Source organism: Crocodylus siamensis, chromosome 10 (genome assembly GCF_052110815.1).
Source record: "Crocodylus siamensis isolate JL-2025a chromosome 10, ASM5211081v1, whole genome shotgun sequence".
Lineage (NCBI taxonomy): Eukaryota > Metazoa > Chordata > Crocodylia > Crocodylidae > Crocodylus > Crocodylus siamensis.
The window spans coordinates 56899320-56919412 of record NC_143404.1 but is presented as its reverse complement, the minus strand read 5'-3'; the positions used below and the strand labels follow the sequence as shown (position 1 = coordinate 56919412).

At 46.1% G+C, this 20093-nt stretch overlaps 3 protein-coding genes across 4 annotated transcripts in view; 2 read left to right on the top strand and 1 right to left on the bottom strand.

Annotated features, from left to right (window-relative positions):
- PABPC1L (poly(A) binding protein cytoplasmic 1 like) overlaps positions 1 to 9056 on the top strand; it is a 31391-nt gene extending 22335 nt beyond the window's left edge. Inside the window, exons 12-15 of the mRNA XM_090064897.1 lie at positions 1016 to 1109; positions 2644 to 2774; positions 5668 to 5758; positions 6510 to 9056. Coding sequence (XP_089921023.1) covers positions 1016 to 1109; positions 2644 to 2774; positions 5668 to 5751 — 309 coding nt within the window. The 3' untranslated portion in view covers positions 5752 to 5758; positions 6510 to 9056. The remainder of the gene's footprint in view (positions 1 to 1015; positions 1110 to 2643; positions 2775 to 5667; positions 5759 to 6509) is intronic.
- A 155-nt stretch (positions 9057 to 9211) lies between these two features.
- Positions 9212 to 18063, bottom strand: TOMM34 (translocase of outer mitochondrial membrane 34). The gene is made up of 7 exons (XM_090064894.1): positions 17605 to 18063; positions 15074 to 15173; positions 14139 to 14291; positions 12623 to 12792; positions 12226 to 12370; positions 11196 to 11322; positions 9212 to 10534 (listed from the first exon to the last, which is right to left on the bottom strand). Exons 1-7 carry the CDS (start codon positions 17930 to 17932, stop codon positions 10436 to 10438), a joined length of 1122 nt encoding a protein of 373 aa, XP_089921020.1. The 5' UTR covers positions 17933 to 18063; the 3' UTR covers positions 9212 to 10435.
- A 71-nt stretch (positions 18064 to 18134) lies between these two features.
- STK4 (serine/threonine kinase 4) overlaps positions 18135 to 20093 on the top strand; it is an 83252-nt gene continuing 81293 nt past the window's right edge. For both annotated transcript variants that reach the window (XM_090064892.1, XM_090064893.1), the window contains exon 1: positions 18135 to 18317. In XM_090064892.1, coding sequence (XP_089921018.1) covers positions 18286 to 18317 — 32 coding nt within the window. In that variant the 5' untranslated portion in view covers positions 18135 to 18285. The remainder of the gene's footprint in view (positions 18318 to 20093) is intronic.

Below are 20093 nucleotides of genomic sequence, written 5' to 3'. Positions count from 1 at the left end.
GGTCTCCCGTCAGGAGGAGGAGAGAGGATTCAGTCTCACTCCTGAAGCTTGCAGATTCTCCCAGAACTGTGATTTCCTGCCTTATCACCTGCCTGATGAAAAACTGTTAGAAATCTGTCACTTACCAGAGTTGGTTCTTAATGCTGGTAGCAAATTAGGAATTGGATAACTTTTTCTGAGAATGGAAAGGCTCTTCCTGTGGTACCAGAAGGGTGACTCTTCAGATGCTTGCAGTCATGTCAAACCTGATTCTGTTGTGGCCTGGTCAGGCAACCTGCCTTCAAGAACCCTGTGCCTAGATAGTCCTGAGTGAAGCTAGTTGTCAAACTGAACCATCATCTAGTAATCACAGCAGGGAGACAATAAGGACCTGTGTTTTAAGCTTTCAAAAAAATCTGGAAAGCACGAACCAAATATAACCATTGTGGCAAGGTCAGATTCTGAAACAGTAGCTCTGGGATGTATGAATTGCCTTATGCAGTGGAGTGTTAATACGGAAACCCACTGTTCAGGGGTGCTCGAGGGTGTTGCCCGTACCTTTGCAGCAGAGAGGTGTATAGCACGAGAGTACAGCAGGTTCAGTCCCCTATCCTCCCACTGAGATGATACACTTTGGCTGTTGGGGTAAATAATGGGTGCCACCTGCTGCCATCCTCTCAAAGGGGTCTCTGCCCCTGGTAGGGTAGAAGAGGAACTCTTAACCCCTACCCCCCGCTCCATCTCTAGGGAAGGGGAAAGGGATTGGGAAAGGTCAGAGAGCACCGTAGGTGGCAGGACTATGGTATACCTAGTTTTCCAGCTTACCTGAATTCAGCCCTGGTTTGACTTGTTGGCAGGATGCTTAAGGATTGAGATTTCCCCGGTTAAAAGGGTTCTGTAATTGCTGAGGCCAGTGACTGGGATGTGTCCTCCTTTCCAGAATCTTTGTTTCTAAGACCTCTCTGGTGCACCCTGCTCACTCTAAGTCTTGTTCCCTATCTCTTCTGACCAGTCCTGTTCCTTGTGTGTTGCATAGGGTGGAGAACCTGCCGTTCATGTCCAGGGGCAGGAGCCACTGACTGCATCTATGTTGGCTGCAGCCCCTCCTCAGGAGCAGAAGCAAATGATAGGTAAGTGCCAATGTAGCCTTACAGGTTTATTCCTCCAAGAGGCAGGCATTAACTTGCGGAAGCAATTCCAGCTGTAACTGGCTGGAGTTGCACGTTGTGTTTGTGCATGAGAGGCCTGCAGGATGTTTAGGCTTGCATGTGCCAAGGAAAATCTAAAGGTATATCTGTACAATATAGCTAATTATCTGGGGAACACTGCCATGCTACTGCAGTTTTACTGCTTCTGGTTCTCTAGCCAATGTGCACAGAGCAAGCTCTAATATCTTGGCACAATGCAACCTAGTGCTGCTCCTCCCACCCCAGTCCTTTGTGGAATAGCTTCCATTATGGGGTGCCAAAGCTAGGCAGTGGCTGTCTCATGCATGAGAACATGTCACCAATGGGCATTGTGCCATGGGTCATGGATAGAGGCCCAACTGAAAGGAAATCCAGTGAGCATTGAATGCCATGTAGAGCTCCATATTGCCAGGTTGCTGCAGGGGCAGTTGTTCAGCGTCTGCTGAAGTCAAAACTCTGCTTTGCTGCTGCTTTTGTGTTTTTCGTTTAAAAAAAAAAAAAAAATCCCTTTCCTTGAAGGTTTGGGTCCTATCAGTCAACTAGACCTCACCCAGACTGTCTCACAGGCACAGGACTTTGCTAATGGGCTTGGGTTTCATGTAGCACCTAGGACTTCCTGCTGACTGAGCAGCTGGTATGTGCCACAGGAGCATGCGCTGGGCAGAGATGTTAGTTCTGAATGTCTATTAAGCACTAAGAACTTGGTGACGGAGACTTGCCTTGCTGTGCCTTCCCTGGGTTGTGCATTTGCCAAGGGTACCCTGCCCAGGCCAATATGTAATGAAGCAGAGCCCAGTCCTTCCTCCCTCCACAGAGGTCGATATGCCAGTGAGCCCCCACCCCCCCAATCTGTGCCTTTACAAACAAATATGTTTTCCCATGCTTCCCGCTGGGGGAGCCCTTCCTCATGGGTCTAAAATGGACTGTCCTCCCTACCTCACTGCTAGTAGCACTCAATACAGGCCAGCAGCAACAGGTGGCTGCCACTATCTGATTTCAGCCAGCAGCTTCAGTCTTCGGGGGGTGGGGGGAAGAGAGATTTGCAGTCCCTGGTCAAGGAATGGAAAAACTGTTGGTAGGCACATGCTGTGTTCAGGACTGAGGTGCTTTGGTACAGCTCTCTGTGTGGGGACTTCAGCCTTGAAATAGCAGCAGGTGTTGCAAGTTGAGATGGAAGAGCGGTAGGGGAGTAGCCCACACAGCTCCTGCCTAGCTTAAGCCATTGTTTCCATCCCAGATTCTCTCACCTGTTATTTAATGAACAGGAAAATGTCAGTTTTGTATAACAGAATGGGAGGTGGGGGAAAAAGAGATGTTTCACCCAGGCTGCCTCTATACTGAGAGGTCAGGGCTGGAAGTCCTAGCTGGGGGAGGAGGAACATAATGGGGAAGAGGTTGTTGACAAATCTAAATGATTTGATATCACTTGGGAGTTTTCCCTAATATATAAAGTTGCTGTTGATGTTAATGTGAGCAGGTGAACGCCTCTATCCCCTCATTCATGCAATGCATACCTCGCTTGCTGGGAAGATCACAGGGATGCTGCTAGAGATTGATAATTCCGAGCTGCTGCTGCTGCTGGAATCGCCAGAATCCCTCCGCTCCAAGGTATGATGCGTCGGCAGTCTACATGTGAACGTGTGCGCAGAGAAGTTACAGGGCAGGAGGATGGGCCAGCGCGGTAAATGCCTGCTGTAGACAAAAGCAAGCAGTAGTGTCCTAAGAGGAGGGTGGGGAGAGAGGAAGCAGAAATGACCCAAAATTAAATGCATGGCACGAGTAATTGTGCTGCCCCTTCCCCTGCCTCCCCATAGCAATGGAGAAAGGAGAGGGTGGAGCAGCTCTTTTGAAGTTGAGAGCAGAGGTGTTTTTCAAGGGGAAAAAAATACTTTGAGAGGATGTTGTGCCCTTGTTGCCAAGAAGGCTAACAGCATACTGGGCTGCACTGGCAGAAGCTGGGGCAGATTGAGGAAAGTAATTATTCCCCTCTATTCAGCACTGGTGAGGCCACATCTGGAGTACTATGTCCAGTTTTGAGCCCCCACTACAGAAAGGATGCAGAAAAGTTGGAGAGAGTTCCGTGGAAGGCAATAAAAATGGTTATGGGACTGGGGGACATAACTTATGAGGAGAGACTGAGGGAACTAGGCTTATTTAATCTGTAGAACAGAAGACAAGGGTGTTTCCAAAGAGGATGGAGCTAGATTGTTTTCAGTGGTGGAAGATGATAGAACAAAAAGTAATGGTCTCAAGTTGCAGCAGGGAGGTTTAGATTAGATATTAGGAAAAACTTTCTCCCTTGGAGGATGGTGAAGCACTGGAACGGGTTACCAGAGAGGTGGTGGAATCTCCATCCTTGGAGGTTTTTAAGGCCCAGCCTGACAAAGCCTTGGCTGGAATGATCAAGTTGGAGGTGGTCCTGCTTTGAGCAGGGGGGTGGACTCAATGCCTTCCTGACATCCCTTCCAACCCTAATTTTCTATGATTCTGTGTTGCAGAAACAGGCTGGAATTGAGACGGAGCAAGGTCAGCAATGACTTGTCCTTTCTGAGTGTCCTTGCCCTAGGATACTGTCCCATCATTTAGCTCAGAATACTTATCAAACCAGTGAAGACAGTCCCAAGCCAGTGCTCGCAAGTGGCTTAAATGTGCTAATCATTTAGAAACTAGCTAACTAAAGGTTAAAGAAAAAAAGCCCTCTAGTGAAGATACAATTCTATGTGAACAAAAGCAGAGAAGAGGGGGTAATAGTTTAGCTTACTACTTGTATAAAGAGATTGTTGGTTTGTAGTCCTTTTTGCAGGGAAAAGGTGCATGGAGTTGGACTTGGCACATAGGACTGGTGTTTCCAGGAGCTGGCAAAGCTGACAGGCAGATAAATGAGGGATTGGGAAAAGCTGGGACCCAGATCCAGCACGTGGCTTGCAGGAATGGGATGTCCCATAGTAAGGAGAGCACAGGTGTGTTCGGAGGAGGAAGATGCAGACTAGCCTGTCTGACTGTTTGGCCTAAGAGACTGAGATATGGTGTGTGCAAAGCTTTTTTAATATTTGAAACCCTTAATTCCCTGACTCACTAACTAAAGAAGAGTGTGGGTAGGCGCTGGCCTGGCCCTCACTGCCCATCAATCCTGACTGACATCCCCAGCTCTTCCAGCTCATTTTAGTCTGACAAACGGAGCACGAATGGCTGTTGGTTCATTTTGTTCTCAGACAGTTGGAGGTCACCTGAACAGAGCCTGCTTGTAGAAAATTGGCTGCTGGCTTTTTAGCAAAGCACAGCAAGCAGAAGGGCTCCAACTGTTTAGATAGGAGATGGGCACAGGATGGTCTGATTCTTCCTGATAGAGGCAACTTTCTTGCCAGAAAATGACTATTCTTTCGCTACTGTGATCTCTGTTTGGGGATTACAGAACTGGTGCTGGTTTATAAGGTTCTTGTTCACAAAGATTTGGATTCCTGGAGATTCTGTAGGGACCTGTTTGTACTAGGGAGTCAAAAGCAGCATCTTCCCAGTCTTTATCCCCCAAATCACTTGGCAATAACATACAATCCTGGTGACTTCGTTAGCTGTCACTGAGCAACATACTTTGAGGCAGTAGATCCTGCTGTGAGCAGTTTCTTTTCATGCATGTCAGAAGCCATAGGTCTGGGTCTATGCTCTGAGCCTTCACGTGTCCTGTACAATACCTCCTGTAAGAGGGAGTTCTTAAAGGAGCCTGGACAATAGTGAACATGCTAAATCTCTCAGGCTGATGAAGGATCCACTGTTATCTGACACGTGTAAGCTCTGAGGAATGACCTCTCTTCTAAATGTCCAGACATTAAAATGCTGTCTCTGCGCAGAATCTGCTTTTCCTCATGCTTGGCTGCTTAGACCCACTGAGAACTGATCAGTTTTATTCCTGCTTCCAGTAGTGACAGAATATTATTAAAAATAATATTATTTGCTTGTGCCATTTCCCTTTTTAAAACAGGCAGCTTGCCTTTGCCAGGTGGAATCAGACTACTGGCTCAGCTACAAAGGAGTCTGGACTCTTGGTACCTAAGTAGTGCTTCTGAAGAAGGCAAAAAGCCCCACAGTGAATGTGGCCAGTTGTGCAGGGCTATATGAAGAAGAGGCTGAACTGTTCCTTGTAAAGTAAATCATCAGAAGCTTCTGGGACAAATATCCTGATAGCAGTTGTTATAGTACAGAAAGCCCACATCCCACACAAGTTAGTGGAGGGAATACCCCCCACCCCAAGTTATATGCTTTGGCATATTGCAGAATTGCCCAGTATCTGAAAGACTTTCTGGATCAGAAGACAGTGGAGTTTTTGAATAAAATTAACCTAATCCAGGGCCACTGTTATAATATAGCAACTCTGATAACTCATTCATTTCTTGAAAAAGCATCTATACAGGGGTCCAGTTAGGAGCCTCGGATATCATGTTACTTGTGCAGAGAGCTGCCGATATCAGACTGACTAAAGTCTCTACCTTTTGTTTTGTTTTGTGAGATTGAGGAAGCGGTTGCAGTGCTCCAAGCACACCAAGCTACTGAGTCGACACATAAGAGTGGCACTGCCACGTTCCTTCAGTGAGATGCAGGTAGGTGGGGAGGGGTACATAGACTCTAACCTTGTGTAAAATGAGACCAGGCTACCTAGTGGAGTGATTTCTGGCTTAAGTGTGTTTTTTCAGGAGGGTATTGAAGGTCAACCAATCTGGCCTGGAGAGAATTTTCTTGGACCCACTTGAACAAATGCTGTCTACTGTCTTCCAGAGTCTGAGCAGTTTATCACTGAGAAATGAATAAGTGACTTCTGCCCAATTACATAGGGGCAAGCAGATATTGAAACCAGTTCTAATGGGATTTGATGTGATCAGCCCTGAAGCCTCCCCACCAGTGTTATTGTGGATTGTTTAACACCATGGTTTCCAACCTTTTTGGAGCCATGGATACTGTCTATCCTCAGACATTTTTATGGTTCACCATGGTCCCTTATCAAACTTCAGATTGAAAGCTCTATAATGGTGAATGGGGTCTAGAGAGAAGCATTTATTTGGGCTTCTTGGACCACCACTTATGGACCACAGTAATCCTTGTAGAAGCATGGAGTCAGTGGCAGTGCTGGTGCTCCCTCCCAATTACACCTTGAGTAGAAGCTTCCAACCTTCCTGATCAATTGTAAAAAGTAAGCATCCGGACCTGTAAAGGGTTCCCATTCTGAGAGCACCTTTCGCATCATTTTCTTGCTATCACAGGTCACTTAATCTGGATTTGGCATTGATCTGTGAATCCCAGACTGACTTGGATTGTGTTTCTACTTCTAATATGTTTACAATTTGTTTTTTGTAGAAGAGTGAACTATGAAAGATGTGCTCTGCTCTGCTCTGAGCAATGCCTGTCTCTGAAGAAAAAACAGCAACCTTGTGTATCACCATGTCCAGCTGAAGCGTGTGTTCTATGTACAGTGACTCTGACTTGCATTAAGGCCCAATCCTATTGCATTACTTTTTCTTGGTGCATTTAAAAACTTTGCAAAATGATTTTTTTTTCCCCAGAAATGAACTGCACTTGTGTAACAGTTGCCCATGTGAGCTCTCTTCTTGCAACCCTAGCAGCTGGGAGCATGTTGTGAAAATGTAACATGGGGAATATGCAATAGAATGGAAAACTCTCCTCTTTAATGGTGAGGAGAGAAACACAATTGGTTCAGTTGTAGCATTTCAGGAGGTGACAAGTACTGACAATTCACCATTTTTACTAAGTTCACTGGGTTCTGTAATTTTATTTGTTCTTGTAGTTGACACGATAAAGAGTTGCTTTTTCCACCCTCACCTTGTACTAGTCACTGTCTTTCTTTAAAAAAAAAAATACTGCTTCATCTGCAAAACTTGCTGTCCAAGTATCAGTCACAAAGATTATCCTTATGCTGCAGAGGGTCAAGAATGGAGTTGGAGGCCTGAGAACTTACTAGGGGACAGAAAATAGAGTGAATAGTCAATGTACAGAGCTAGCAAGAGATTACCTTAAGGTTCTGTAATGGCTCTCATGTATTTATGTTAAAAAGAAACTTAAGATTAAGTGGGGAGAGGAGCAAAGTAGCCAGTTTTGCAGGTGTTAAGCAAGGAACTTGAGAGAGACCTAACTGAAGTATGTGAATGGACAACACAATTGTATTTGTTGCTATGGATTTTCTGTTGGAATGGAAAATGTTATCCCACTCTATTTTACCAGGTAGTAAGCTAGCTAGGCCTGGTAGTTAGGCCATAGACCTATCATTGCAGATGGCTCCAATGAAGACCTCTGCTTTATGTGTAGTTGCAATCATGCAAGCAAACTCATGCCAGGAAGCCTTATATGCATAGCTGGTAGCCTATAAGGAAGGTTGCATCTAAGACCATGTGTTTGATAGCTAAAACTTTCTGAAAACCAGTCATTTGAAATTCTAAAATGTTTGGTATCTGCCTCAAGCTGAATTTTGCCTATAGGAAAAAATATGACTGATATTTGTAAACTGATAAATAAGGGACTGTATTAAGGTTGCCTAGGCCTCCTGAACTGTGGCATTTCCTGAGTATTTAACTGTAGCACTGATGTTCCTTTAATATTCTTGACTTTGGCTGTAAGAGATCACAGGTGCAGGCTCAGCTGGAGTAATTTGCAGTACTTGCATAGTTGGATAGTGCAGGGGTATTTGGAGAGAGACTACTATAATGGTGAAGCTGGAAAAATTCTATTAGGAGTGAAAAGACTAGGATTAAGAGATGAACACAGACTGAAGCCTGGCCTGTAACATGAATTTGATTGGGGGGCAGGAAAGTAGAGTGGCAGCTTCTTGATCATTTGCTTTTTCTCTCCTACCTCCTTTTCCCCCCCCAATCCCCTTCCATCCCAGGAACTAGTTTTTATATAAATATTTCCATACTGAAATACAAGGTGGGCACTGGGCAGCATGACTAAGTGATGGTCCTATATTAATTAGGCCACAGTTAGTGGCCACATGCTGTAAAGTGCAGTGATAGCATTTTACTTTGCTCTTCCACATGGCTCAGCTGGAAACACTGACACAAGTCCTCAGTGAATGCTTCTGAGTAATGGTGGCAGTGTGTGGGAGTGTTTGTTTGTTGACCTAATTCTGCTTCCTAGGCCTCTTTTCCAAAGCTGTTCAGGTAGCTTGGCTCAAATTTCTCCTGCAGTGTGTAGTGAGGAAGGGGGGAGAATGTCACCAGCTTCAGCATTTTAATTCCTTTAGCCTTAGTGCTGTTTTGCTACTGAGGAAGTCCAGCTACTCAGTCTAAACTCTTTGATCCCTAAGCACTAGCTGTTGGGCTCCATGTAAAGCAGAGGAACCATGGACTCTTATTTTCCTCTCTGGCTTTCAGCCCAACCAGGACCCAGCAGTGCATAGAAACAAAACCAGATTCTGATGTTCTGCAGTATGGTGGCAGAGTGTCCAATACTTTGGTTATGCAGCCACAGGTCTCGCACCTTTTGGAGCTGTTCTTTCAGACTGTATGTATGATGGCACATGACTGCAGGGAACCTCAAACATAAGGTTGAGAAATTATTTTAAAATGAGAGAAAATACAGAAGCACTGTGAAATGCACAGATCTCTGCTTACAGCTCTGATGGGATAGCAGGAGCTGCTCTATGTCAAGGCTGTGATGTCTATGCCAATACTATTCCAGCCTTACAAGAGTATTTTCTAATTCCTGAATGTAGTCCAAGTAGTGATAAACAGAACCCAAACCCTGACCCTATCTATCTGAGAAGAAGTGATAAGTCCACACTGACCCAGCAAAGGTTTAGGACTACAGTTGAAGATACCCAGCTATAGTTTACATTACATCTGTACATTCTGTATATATTCTGATATAAATAAAACAATTTCTGTTTAATGCGTCTCACCTTTCTCTAGTTTGGTAATCTTGGTACTAAACACTATACAGCTGCAAAGCTTTACTTGTTAACTAATATAACTGTCTTCAATAGGCTGGGCATGAGCTAGAACTTTGGCAGTATTTTCATTGTTGTATAAATGATGGATTTCAGACCATGGCTCTGCGTAATCAGGCAAATGAATAAAATAGTGCTTTTTAATGTCAAGAATGTTACCATTATTTTATTCTGTGATGGATGATTTCACTGTCCCAGTCCCAATCTGCTATGCAGTGAGAACATAAAGTGCACAGTTACAATAAAAATAGACAATTTTGAAATAGTTTGGGTTTTAATGAAAGTTGTATTGTTTATACAGTACATTGCCAAACAAATCCTACCTACTTAAGACAACTCCATCACCAGTCCAGAATAGTTATCTTTAATCCATCATCTATGTTGTTGCTGCCAGTACCACATGAGAAGAATCAAACAGCATAACATGCATATAGGTCGGAAGCTGCAAGGTAGTTTTTTTTTTTTTACAGTACAGGCCTCATGTAGGATACTCCTGTACCCCTATTCCCTGTCAAATTCTTAATAGCAGCTGGTCAGAAAGGCACAAAACAAGCTAAACTTTAGAGAGGAAGAAGTTGTGAAACCTCAAAGTAGCAGCTAAAATCCAAACTTGAGCAGTGCATTGAAGACAACCCACAAATACAGCAACAAGGCTATTGCAGTGCTTGATGGCTGCTTTATGAGGTAAATGCCATGAGTTGCTGTGAACAGCACAAGTTTAAGTAGAGGCCAGCAGGCATCAGCTAAGCCAGGAAATGCACCAGATGCGACTTTAGTAGTAATCAGGTGTCAGGTTAGATTGTAGTAAGTCTGCTGCCTGCTGAGGAGGCCCTGCCTTTTGTTCCTCTACTGTCAACCCTTCCAAGTGGCTTGCTGAAATAACCAGAGGCAGTAAGCATAGCAGCTTTGTATCACCTGTTTGTGTATTGACAAAACTCATCTTACAGCTATTGAAAATATCCCCCACTCTGGTAAAAGCAAGAGAAGCAACAGCCCTACAAGACTCTTTACAGACTAACTTTTATTATGAGGAAATATCCTAGGTTTAGGAAAGTAGCCTGCAACTCTCAGAGAGAGAGAGAGAGAGAGAGGGTCATTTAAAACTTAATGATCTTACAGGGAAATAATCTGTTTTGGCATAGATGGTATGCATCTTCCAATATACATTTAACCAAGTGGCAGAGAACCAGTTGATCCTCAGCAAGTCTTAGGGGCATCTTTCAGTGCTACTCCTGCATTAAGATTGGTCCCTGTAACTATTAAAAGGAAAGCCCATCTTCTGCAGCATAAAACAGACTAATTCTATACTTCCTGTGTTATATTAAACTCTGTTCAGTTCTTTCAGTAGCTTCTGTGCAGCTGTGTTCTTTGGTTCAATTTTCAGAAGGCTGCTAACATCAGCAATACTTGACTTGTAATCCTAGGAGCAAAACAAAATTGCATTGAAAAAACAGGTATGTTTGTAGACCTTTAAGGCTCACACACTGAAGTGCCTCTACTGGGCAAAAGCCATTCAACTGGACCTGTTACAGCCCATGTTAATTCACATGTACTTATCCTAAGGGTTGATAGGATGTTTTTTAACATACTTAAACTAGGGAGTAAAAAGTCAAATCACTTTAGTAATTTAGGTGGATGTGAAACAACTGCATTAGCCTTCCTTTGGTTTCAGATGTTCTAATGTTGCAGAATTTCATCAGTTACAGCAGCTCCTATAAAGTGGCATTAAGCATATTATAAATCCCATAATGATTAGCTGGGTGTTATATCTACAGTCATCTTCAGTAATCCAATCAACCTGTACCTTGGTATTTCCAGACACTTACCAAGCAACTGAGGATGTCAAAAGGTCTGAAGCTAATGAAAACATCCAAGCAGCAGCCAGCCAGTGAAATGAGCAGTTATCCCCTCACCACATACCAAAGCTTAGTCTAATCAGATAGCAGAATTATTATTCCACAGATACAAATCTTTAGTTTTACTTCTACTGTTATAGAGTCAAAACTCAGTTTTCTGGTTGAACATGACTAGGTATTTGTTCTTACCCTAAAAATAGTACCACGCTCTATTAATATAGTTACCTTTAGTTCCTTAAATGCCTGAGCACGTCTGTAGAATGCCTTAATATTCCTAGCATCTAACTTCAGAGCTTCTGTGCAGTCTTGGATTGTTTCCTTGTATTGCTTCAGAGACAGGTAACAAAGAGCTCTGGAATACAGATAATGGAGGTTAGAGGTCTGGATCCATGTGCAACAATTCCTATTTGGGCACTTACAATCAATTGTAATCAGGCTTTCTTGGAAAGAGTTGCTAGAGAAAGGTGACCTTGACTACACAAAGATTAGCAGGCACTTTCAGAATCAGGTTAGGAATGCCATCTGTCTCTCTGCAGGGCGTACACCCATCAAAAGACCCCCATCTTGCCCTCCCCTAATCAGAAACTGCCTTTTAATAAAACTAATACAGAGAAAGAGATACTAAAAAGTGGAGGGATCTTACTCTCAAGTTTAAAATATGCTTTGGTTAAAAAGGGAGAAAAATATATTCTCTTAACAACAATAAATTAATAGTTTTTTCAAGAATAGCTTACAATTCCTAGCTTTAAGAAGTCCTAAAATTAAAGTTTTCTATGTGTATTCTCTTGACAGATTCTCTGTACACTGCAACTGTCTTCAGTGTCCCACATGTGGTAAAGGTCTTAGATATGTCTGTCCAGTTATTTGTAGTCAGCAGGGCAGCAGACATCATCAAAACAGGGTGTTCTTAGCTGATAAAGGGTTAAAAGGAAAAAACCCCTAATGGTTTCAAGTCAAGAATTTCCACGTGGGCTCCACATGGCCACTTTGAAAAAGAAAGGGACCTTCATCTAAAAAACTAGTCTCTTACAAAAAGAAAATGTGTCTGTCCTGTCTCTCTCAAACATGCAGAATCCTCTCTAGTCTGGTCTAAGAGCACTGCTCATATGTTAAAAACATGCTGTTTCCATTCATTTAAACAGAGGCTAGTTGAGCATCTGATAACAGGATTTGGCCCTAGTTGATTAAGAGTTATGATGATAGCTTTAGGATGCACCCCAAAGTGCAAAGGTCCATTGTTCTGCCTGAATGTTACCTGTTGGTATAAGTAGAAGATTCCTGGTTTAGTTTGAGACTCTCTCTGTACTTTTCAATAGCTTTCTTATGGTTTCCTTTCCGCACAAGTTCATTTCCTTCTTCCTTCAAAGTTTTTGCTCTTTCAATGGCAGCAGCTGTAGGCACTGGAAGATGTGTTGAAGAGAACACAGTACTATGTGAAACAAAGAGCTTGGGAGTCTCATTTATTACCACAGGAATCAACATCATTAACTAACTTCACCGTCAAGTACAACAAAGTAAGGCACTGTAGGAAACCTGATTCCTCTCACAGAGCTCCATCCTAGGGTCAAGTGAGCCCTGGACAGACCCCATCTGTGTATGGTCTCCTCTTGGCATCACAACTCTAACGGCCATCTGAACAGCAAAGTGCTCACCCTCTTTTCCTAGAGATGCAGTCTCATTTAGTTTGGTTCTCAGGGCAGCCTCTTGGCTTTCTGCACGAGGAAAGTCCCATCTTCTCTGAGCAGAAACAGGAACTGAAGGGATTCGTGGGAGCTTCTGGCGCCACTCAGGGCCATCCTTCTCCAATAGAGCTTTTGTCATTCTGCAAACAGATACAGATTGTGCAGCTACTAACTCTGCTGAGAACAGGCCTGTAGTCTACCAGCAGGCCTCTTAACTAACCACTTACCAAGAGTTACTAGCACTGCTGTGCATCCAGCCCCGCGTGTGAGATTCAGCTGGAAGAATGGGACTTTAATAGAGTTGCTTCTTTTTAGTGACTGCCATTTGAGTAGTTCAAACATTTAATTAAGTATGCAGTCATGCCTGCTACTACAGGAGTCAGCACAACTAGAGAGCTGATACCCAAGTCATTCCAGGGAAGCCTGACTTCTCCCTAAGAACTCTGTCCTACAGCAAAGCGATCTACGGACAGAACACACTGATGTATCCAAGTGCTGTTGCTGAGCACATGAGAAACACCATTTTACATATGGGAAAAGTCAAGGAGTTGGTTTGTGACCTTGGACAAGACACCTAAGTCAGGAACAGGACTGGAACCCAGATCTCCCATTGCCCTATTCCTGAATCATGAGGCTATGTATCTTCATGAGAAGAACGAGATAGGGAAGTAAGTACAGGACATCTGTACCTGCCATTCAGAAAGGATGCTTAATAAGACTGCTTGACTAGAACAATTTCTAATCTAACCCTATTCCCTCCTTCACATTTCACAAGATGCTTACAGAGAGAAGTTTGTTTTACAGAATCATCTCATTCTCCTTGTTCAAGACATCTTTTGGCAACTTAAGTACTGTGGAATTTGTCCCCACATCTCACATCCGCCTCCTTATGCAAAGCTGAGAGAGGCTCTTCCTACTAACCAGATTTCAGAAAGAGGACTTTTTTTCCTCAGCAGAAACAAAACCAAAAGCAGGAACATATGCTGGGATTGGGGCTGTGGAGTGTACTGCAGAACAAATGAGGATGTAAAGCTGTAGAAAGGTTTAGGTACTTGTCATTAACCATGGAACCTGTCAAGTCAAGCCTACTGCAGTCATATTTACTCATATTTATCCTAGTAGAATGGGGAAGGGGCACATATTGAATCATGACCACTTATCATTCATTAGCTGCTCAAGAATAAACAGTGTGCAAAATACTTGAAAGTGTGAACAGTCAAGTGTATCATTTGCCAGCTAGAGGAAAGGGGGAAGTAGCATAAACGGCACAGAGAGCTGCAGGGCTGACAGCAAACAACACTAACACTAAAGAATTCACAGCGTAGGGGTAGAAGATGAATGGGTTTCTGCTATTTAACCAGGACCTAAAGTCACCCAACCTGTCCATGGGCAACCATCCTAAAAGCAGGGCTGAGTGACCCAGGCTGCTCCCTGTATTGTCAAGCCTCCATTTTGGCTTGTGTAACAGTATAAACTTAGAAGTTACCTGTTGACACCATCATGTGCAGCCTGTACAGTGCAGTCAATCTGCAATACAGTCTTGTAGTCCACATAGGCTAGCTGGTATCTCTCAAGAGCCTCATAGGCTGCTGCCCGCCTCAACAGAGGTTTGATTCCAAAAGGAACAAGGTCCAGTGCACTGTATCAGGGAAGGAAGCAAGAGAGGTCACTGGGCCACCTGAGTTAAGTCCAGCAGAGAGGAGAAGGTTGGTGTGCTTGATGGACTAGGGGTTTGTCAGGTATCAGCTTTTCATGACTAAGTTTTAAAGGCAATCTTGAAAGTATAGAATTGCACCTTAGAAATATTTGCTTGGCAGGGAACGATTCTGCAGGAGTAAGTGGGGAATTTCTGCATCTCTCAGGTGTGCAGTTGTAGCCAGGGGACAGAGGAAGAAAGATATTAATTCCACCTCCCAGTGACAGTCACTTTTTTCTCAGAATAAACCAAACCAAAAGCAGATAAGTATGCTGGGACAGGGGCTATGGACACAGGCTGCAGTTCAGCTGTGCTGCAGAACAACTAAACATGTAGAGCTGTGGAAAGGTTTAGGTAAGGAATGATCCTGCAGCAGTGAGTAGGGAATGGAAGGACAATTCGACAGTATTCAAAAATTAAAAAATAAAAGTGATGTATGCATGATCAGCAAGGAAGAGAAGCTTGCTCAAGCAAATGAATGTGACATCTCCTCCTCCCCATTTAAATGGCAACAACTACAAAAGGCCAGGCAAAATCCTTCACCCATATGTGTTTTGCTATGGGTGGTTGACCAATGCCAGTGTTTGGGAACAGAGGCTGCCATGTGGTTCCCTAAAGGTGCTTAACTCTTCCTCCAAATAGTCTTAAATGAAGGGCCCACACTATCTTATTTCATTCACAACAAAAACACAGTTTAGGTTTTTAACTGGGTAACAGCTACTTACACAGTACAGTCCTTAACACAGAGGCTACAATTCCCATCCTTCAGATAGCAGGCAGCTCGATTTGAATGGAGGACACTCATTTCCTCAGCATCCTTCTCCTCTAGGAGCAGAAACAAAAACAGAAGACAAATTCAAGGTGGGAAATGTGGAACAATACATTCAGTGCATGCTATGGCCAATTCCTGTATTAGATGTTTCTACTTACAACAGAAAAGGGGTACTAAAAATACGATGGATCTCACAGATGCTGAAGTATGGCTCAAGAGAGCCATTTGGAAGCTTAACTGCTAAAGTTACTGATCAGTACCAGCAGTAAAGCTCATCTTTCATCTTCAGAGCATGAGGTACTTAATTGTCAGTCTCCCCAAAGAAGCAAACAATGATCATCTCGATGTGGATCAGATCTAGGCTTAAGAGTTCAGAAGATCCCAGCCTCTAGTTTCCCAGTTCATAATTCTGTCTTTTCCATTGCTGCAGCTGGTAGTGACAGCATTCAGCAGCAGAACACCTGAGCCTGTAGAAGATTTAAAAAGAAAAGCCCCTAGCAACTTTATGATGGAACGAGTTTCGGACATTGGCAGTCACATCTGGATTTACATTGTGCTGTGGGGCCATATTATTATTATAATTTTCTAATTTTTTTTTATAATTTTTATAATTCCAAGCCAAATTTATAATTTTCTGAACATTTTTATAATTCCAAGCCAAATTTGCCAAAACAAATTCCAAATCCGAGAGTCAGCCCAGAACCATACGTGGCCCTACTACTGGCAAACATCCTCCCCCCTCATCTGAGGCTTCAGATGTTCCCAAATCCTTTGGTGGGCATCCTACTTGCAGGCCCAAGCACAGAGTTTGGATGCCCCCAAGTTTTGCTTGCCCTTAGCCATAAGGCCCCAGGAGCAAGCTAGGGAGGAGTCTTCCATTTCTATAAAGTGGGCATAAAGCCAGGGTTAACTATGCATTACCTATGCAGGTACTATTCCATGCCAGCAGAATGATCTTACCCAGGTGCAACTAGGAAGCCACCATGGTGATCATTAGGGTTGTGTGAAGCTTTGGGTGGTGATTCAATTCGGGGATTTGGCCCGATTCAGCGGCCAAATCTCAGAATTCAAATCAAATCAGGGGACCAATTTAAAGGTCTGAATTGATTCAAAGCTCTCTGAATCTTTGGAAAAGATTTGGAAAGCTCTGATGATTTGGGCAGTCCCAAGTGGCTGCAGCAGGGAGCTGCAGTTGACTCGGAACTGGGAAGTACTAGGGGCAGGAGGGCTGAGGGAGGGGACCATGGGGGGGGACCCCTGCCAGCCCCCCCACTCTCCCCACAGCTACTCCTGCCCACCCCAGTGCCTAGTACTTAAAAGAGCCCCAGTGCTCACTGGGTGCTCCCGAGCAGGGGGTCCAAACCTGCTGCCCCCTACTGCCCCATAGGGGGGCTCTGCACAAGCCACCCAACACCCCACCCCCGCACAGATGCCCCACCTGGGCCAGCTCCAGCCCTTTTAAAAAAAACCAAAAAACAAAAAAACGGAGAAAAGCCCCAGAGACTCACCATTCCTACAGCAGCCTTGGGGGTCTCATGCAGAACCCTCCACGTGATGTGGGGATCGCCCCCTGCCAGCAGGAGCAGCAAGTCACAGGGTTTTTTCCATTTTTTTTTTCCTTAAAGGGCCAGAGCTGGCCTGTGCAGTGCACATATGGTGGGGGGGGCTGGGGGAGCGAGGGAGGATGGTCGGGGGGGCATGCAGAGCCCCCCCATGCAGCGTGGGGCAGCAGGGATCACCCCCCACCTGGCAACACCTGGTGATCCAGGGCTTTTTATTTATTTATTTTTACCAGTGCCGGGAGCTGGGGCAGCCATTGCTGCCTGGTACAGGGGTGGGCGATGGGCCTGGCCTAGCTGATTCGGAGATTTGGCTGCTGCCGAATCTCTGAATCAGATTTGGCCGAATCGAATCGGGACAGTGATTCAAAACGCTGAATCAAGTCACTGTCCCCCAAATCGGCCAAATCCAAAGCGAATACCAGCGGCTTTGCACAGGCCTAGTGATCATGGTATTTCCCGCCAAGCAAGCGTAGGACTGCGCTTGATCTGAGGCGACAAGAGGCCAAGGAGCCTGGACTGTGCATATAAGGCAACAACCGGTGCGGTGGCAAGAGGGCTGCTGCTCCCGGCGGGTCCAGCCGGCCAAACGCCCGTTACCTCAGCAGTTATGGGAGCAGATCACCCGCTGGCTGCCCTCCACCACGCGGCACTATTTTTAAACTGGGTCACCGAAGGCGGGGAGGAGTCGACAGAGCCGCGCTGCTGCGAGGAGCCCTGCTGTAGCAGCTCTGCCGCGCCCCGCCCTGGGGCGCCCCGGGAGAATGGACGGGCCAGCGGGCCGCAACCCGCAGGAACGCGCGGGGAGGAGGCTGCTTCACCCCGGCGCTGGGGGCGGGGGCTCACAGCCCCGCGGAGGGGTCCCTTGCCTGCCCCGGGCTCGGCGGGAGGCAGAGGGCGAGCCGGGCCCTCCTCTCGCCCCTACCTGCTGCCTCGAGCAGAGCCAGCGCGCGGCTGTAGAGCGCGGCCGCCTGCCCGTACTGCCCGGTGCGGAACTGCTCGTTGCCGGCGCTGCGCAGCGCCGCGGCCCGCGACTCAGGGGCCATGGGGCCGGCAGGCGGAGCCGGGCGTCGGCTGCTCCCCGCGGGCTCCGGGTGCCGCTTCCTGCCGGCTCCGAGCCGGGGCGGGGCAACGCGGCCGGCTTCTGCTCGACCCCGCCCCCAGAGGCGGTGTCCCGCGACAGCTGGGCCAGGAAGGGCCGAGCGCGGCTCCCTGCTGGGGCGGGGCGGGGCGGGGCTGGAAACGAGGCGCATCTTTTACGCGGCGGAGCTCCCGACACCGCGCGTGCGGGACCCGAGCCTGACCCGCGCGAGGAGTCAGGCCCACCTATGAGGGGCGCGGCGCATGCTGGGAAACTGCCTCGGGCTGGGGGGCGGTCCCGCGGCCTGGCCACGCCCCTCTGCCGCAGGAGGCGCGGAGCCCCGCCCTCTCCGCGAGGCCACGTGACAGCCGCTGGGCCGCGCCCCGCGCTTCCGACGTGTGGGGGTGGAGGAGGCGGAAGCGGAGCGGAAGGCGCGCGGGGCCGGAGGAGCGGGAGGTAGCGGAGGCATCGGGGCCATGGCGGAGTGAGCGTCTCCTGCTGCCGTCCACACGGGCCCGCCGCGCCATGGAGACAGTGCAGCTGCGCAACCCGCGCCGGTGAGAGGAGAGGAGAGGCCAGGCGGGGGCGGGCCGGCGGACCCGGTTGTCATGGGGACTCGCGGCTCTGAGCGCCCGGGGTGGCAGCGCCTCTGCCCGGGCCGAGGGCGGCCCCTCGCCCCACCGCGGGGTAGTCGCAGCTGCTGTGATTTAGTTGCGTATTGACGCGAGTCCGACTTCGCCCGAATTAATCAGCCCCGAATTAAACAGGTCGTTTGTTTGTAGCTGGGGGAGTCGCTCCTCTCCTGGCTGCGGTCGTCGGTTCCACCCTCCTTCAAACCCTCCTCGCAGGTGTATTGTTACATGGAGTTAGGGGAGCCAGGCTTGTCATGCTGGAGCCGCGTTCAGCCTGTAACTGGACTTCATTTCAGAAAGCAAGGAGTGAGGTGAAGCAAGAAAGGCCTCGAGGCCCTTGAGTAACAACACCGAGTCACAGTTACCAAATGCAAGTATGGCAAGGAACGGGTGTCCTGGCAACGTAATTGCCAATCATGGAGATGAGAGCTGTGCTTTTGCAGTCGTGATGTTTAAGACACCTCTGCCTTAGCGTGATCAAAGAGTCATTGTTGAAGTGCTGAATTCCCTCAGCTCTTCACAGAATAAGAGTCTTTTACTCTCTGAGGTTTGGGCGTCTAAATAGGTATCAGAAAGCACAGGGGGAAGCTCAAAGAAATGTTCAGCTTAACCTGCCTTTTTATGTAAGGCAACAGAAAAATCCAAATCCTTTGGTATTCAAGGCATTGAAAAAAATGGGATTAAGCGGGGGGGAATCTGGTCATTACTGTAGGTCCAAATAGATGTAATGTTGTCATCGTAATAATATGCTTTTTCTCTGGAACCCAGTAGGTACAGCTAAGATGACTGAGGTAGTGTCTTCTCAATGTTCCTTTCTTTGCAAGGAGCATCAGTTAGTTGATAGAATATATTGCTTAGAGTTGTAACTAAAACATTTCATGGAGGAAAGCAAAACTTGTGGGATTTCCCTGTCGCTGATGCACTTATTCCATGTATATGGTGCAGAATATATTTGTTAGTCATAAGTAACTCCGTCTGGAGTACTGGATGCCCTATAATTACTTCTAGGTCTCCAAACACTAAGTCTGGCAAGTGATGATAGCTAAGGGAACTCACATCTTTTTATAGCAGAATATTTGGAGGGCTTTATCTTCATCTGTGCACATGCACTGTATTATAGATCCTATAACAGTTATGTTTTCTTTGACATTTGGGAAAGTTCACTTCCCAGTGATTTAGAAGTCAAGCTGGTGACCCTTTAAAATACCTTAGAAATATTTTGGAGGTATTTTGGCATGGTAGTTGCTAGCACTTGTTGTGATAACCTTGTGCATCTCTTGCAAGACTGCACAAAACTCTTTTTTTAGGTGAGATCTGTCATGTTCTTTTTGCATTCTGCCAGTGTTCCTGTCTATTTTAAGGTTCGGTGATCTCTGACTATGGATGAGAGCAATGGAGCCTAGGCGGAGCAATTCACAGCCAGATGATTTAAGTAGCCAAGGGGAAGAAATGGATCAACTGATGTGTAATTTATTCTGTTGCAACCTTTGGCTTATATTGTTCACAAGCAAAACCAGAAGCTGATGGGAAATAATGGGGGATGTCAGACCTCCTCCAAAGAACCCCAGAAAGTGTAGAAGTATGAAACCTTGCCAACAATATGAATCTGTTCATTTTTTTCCCTCTAATTTTAGACTGAGTTAATATTGGGAGTTAATCTTAAAAGTCTAATTAAGAGGACTTTTGAATGAAAGACAACAC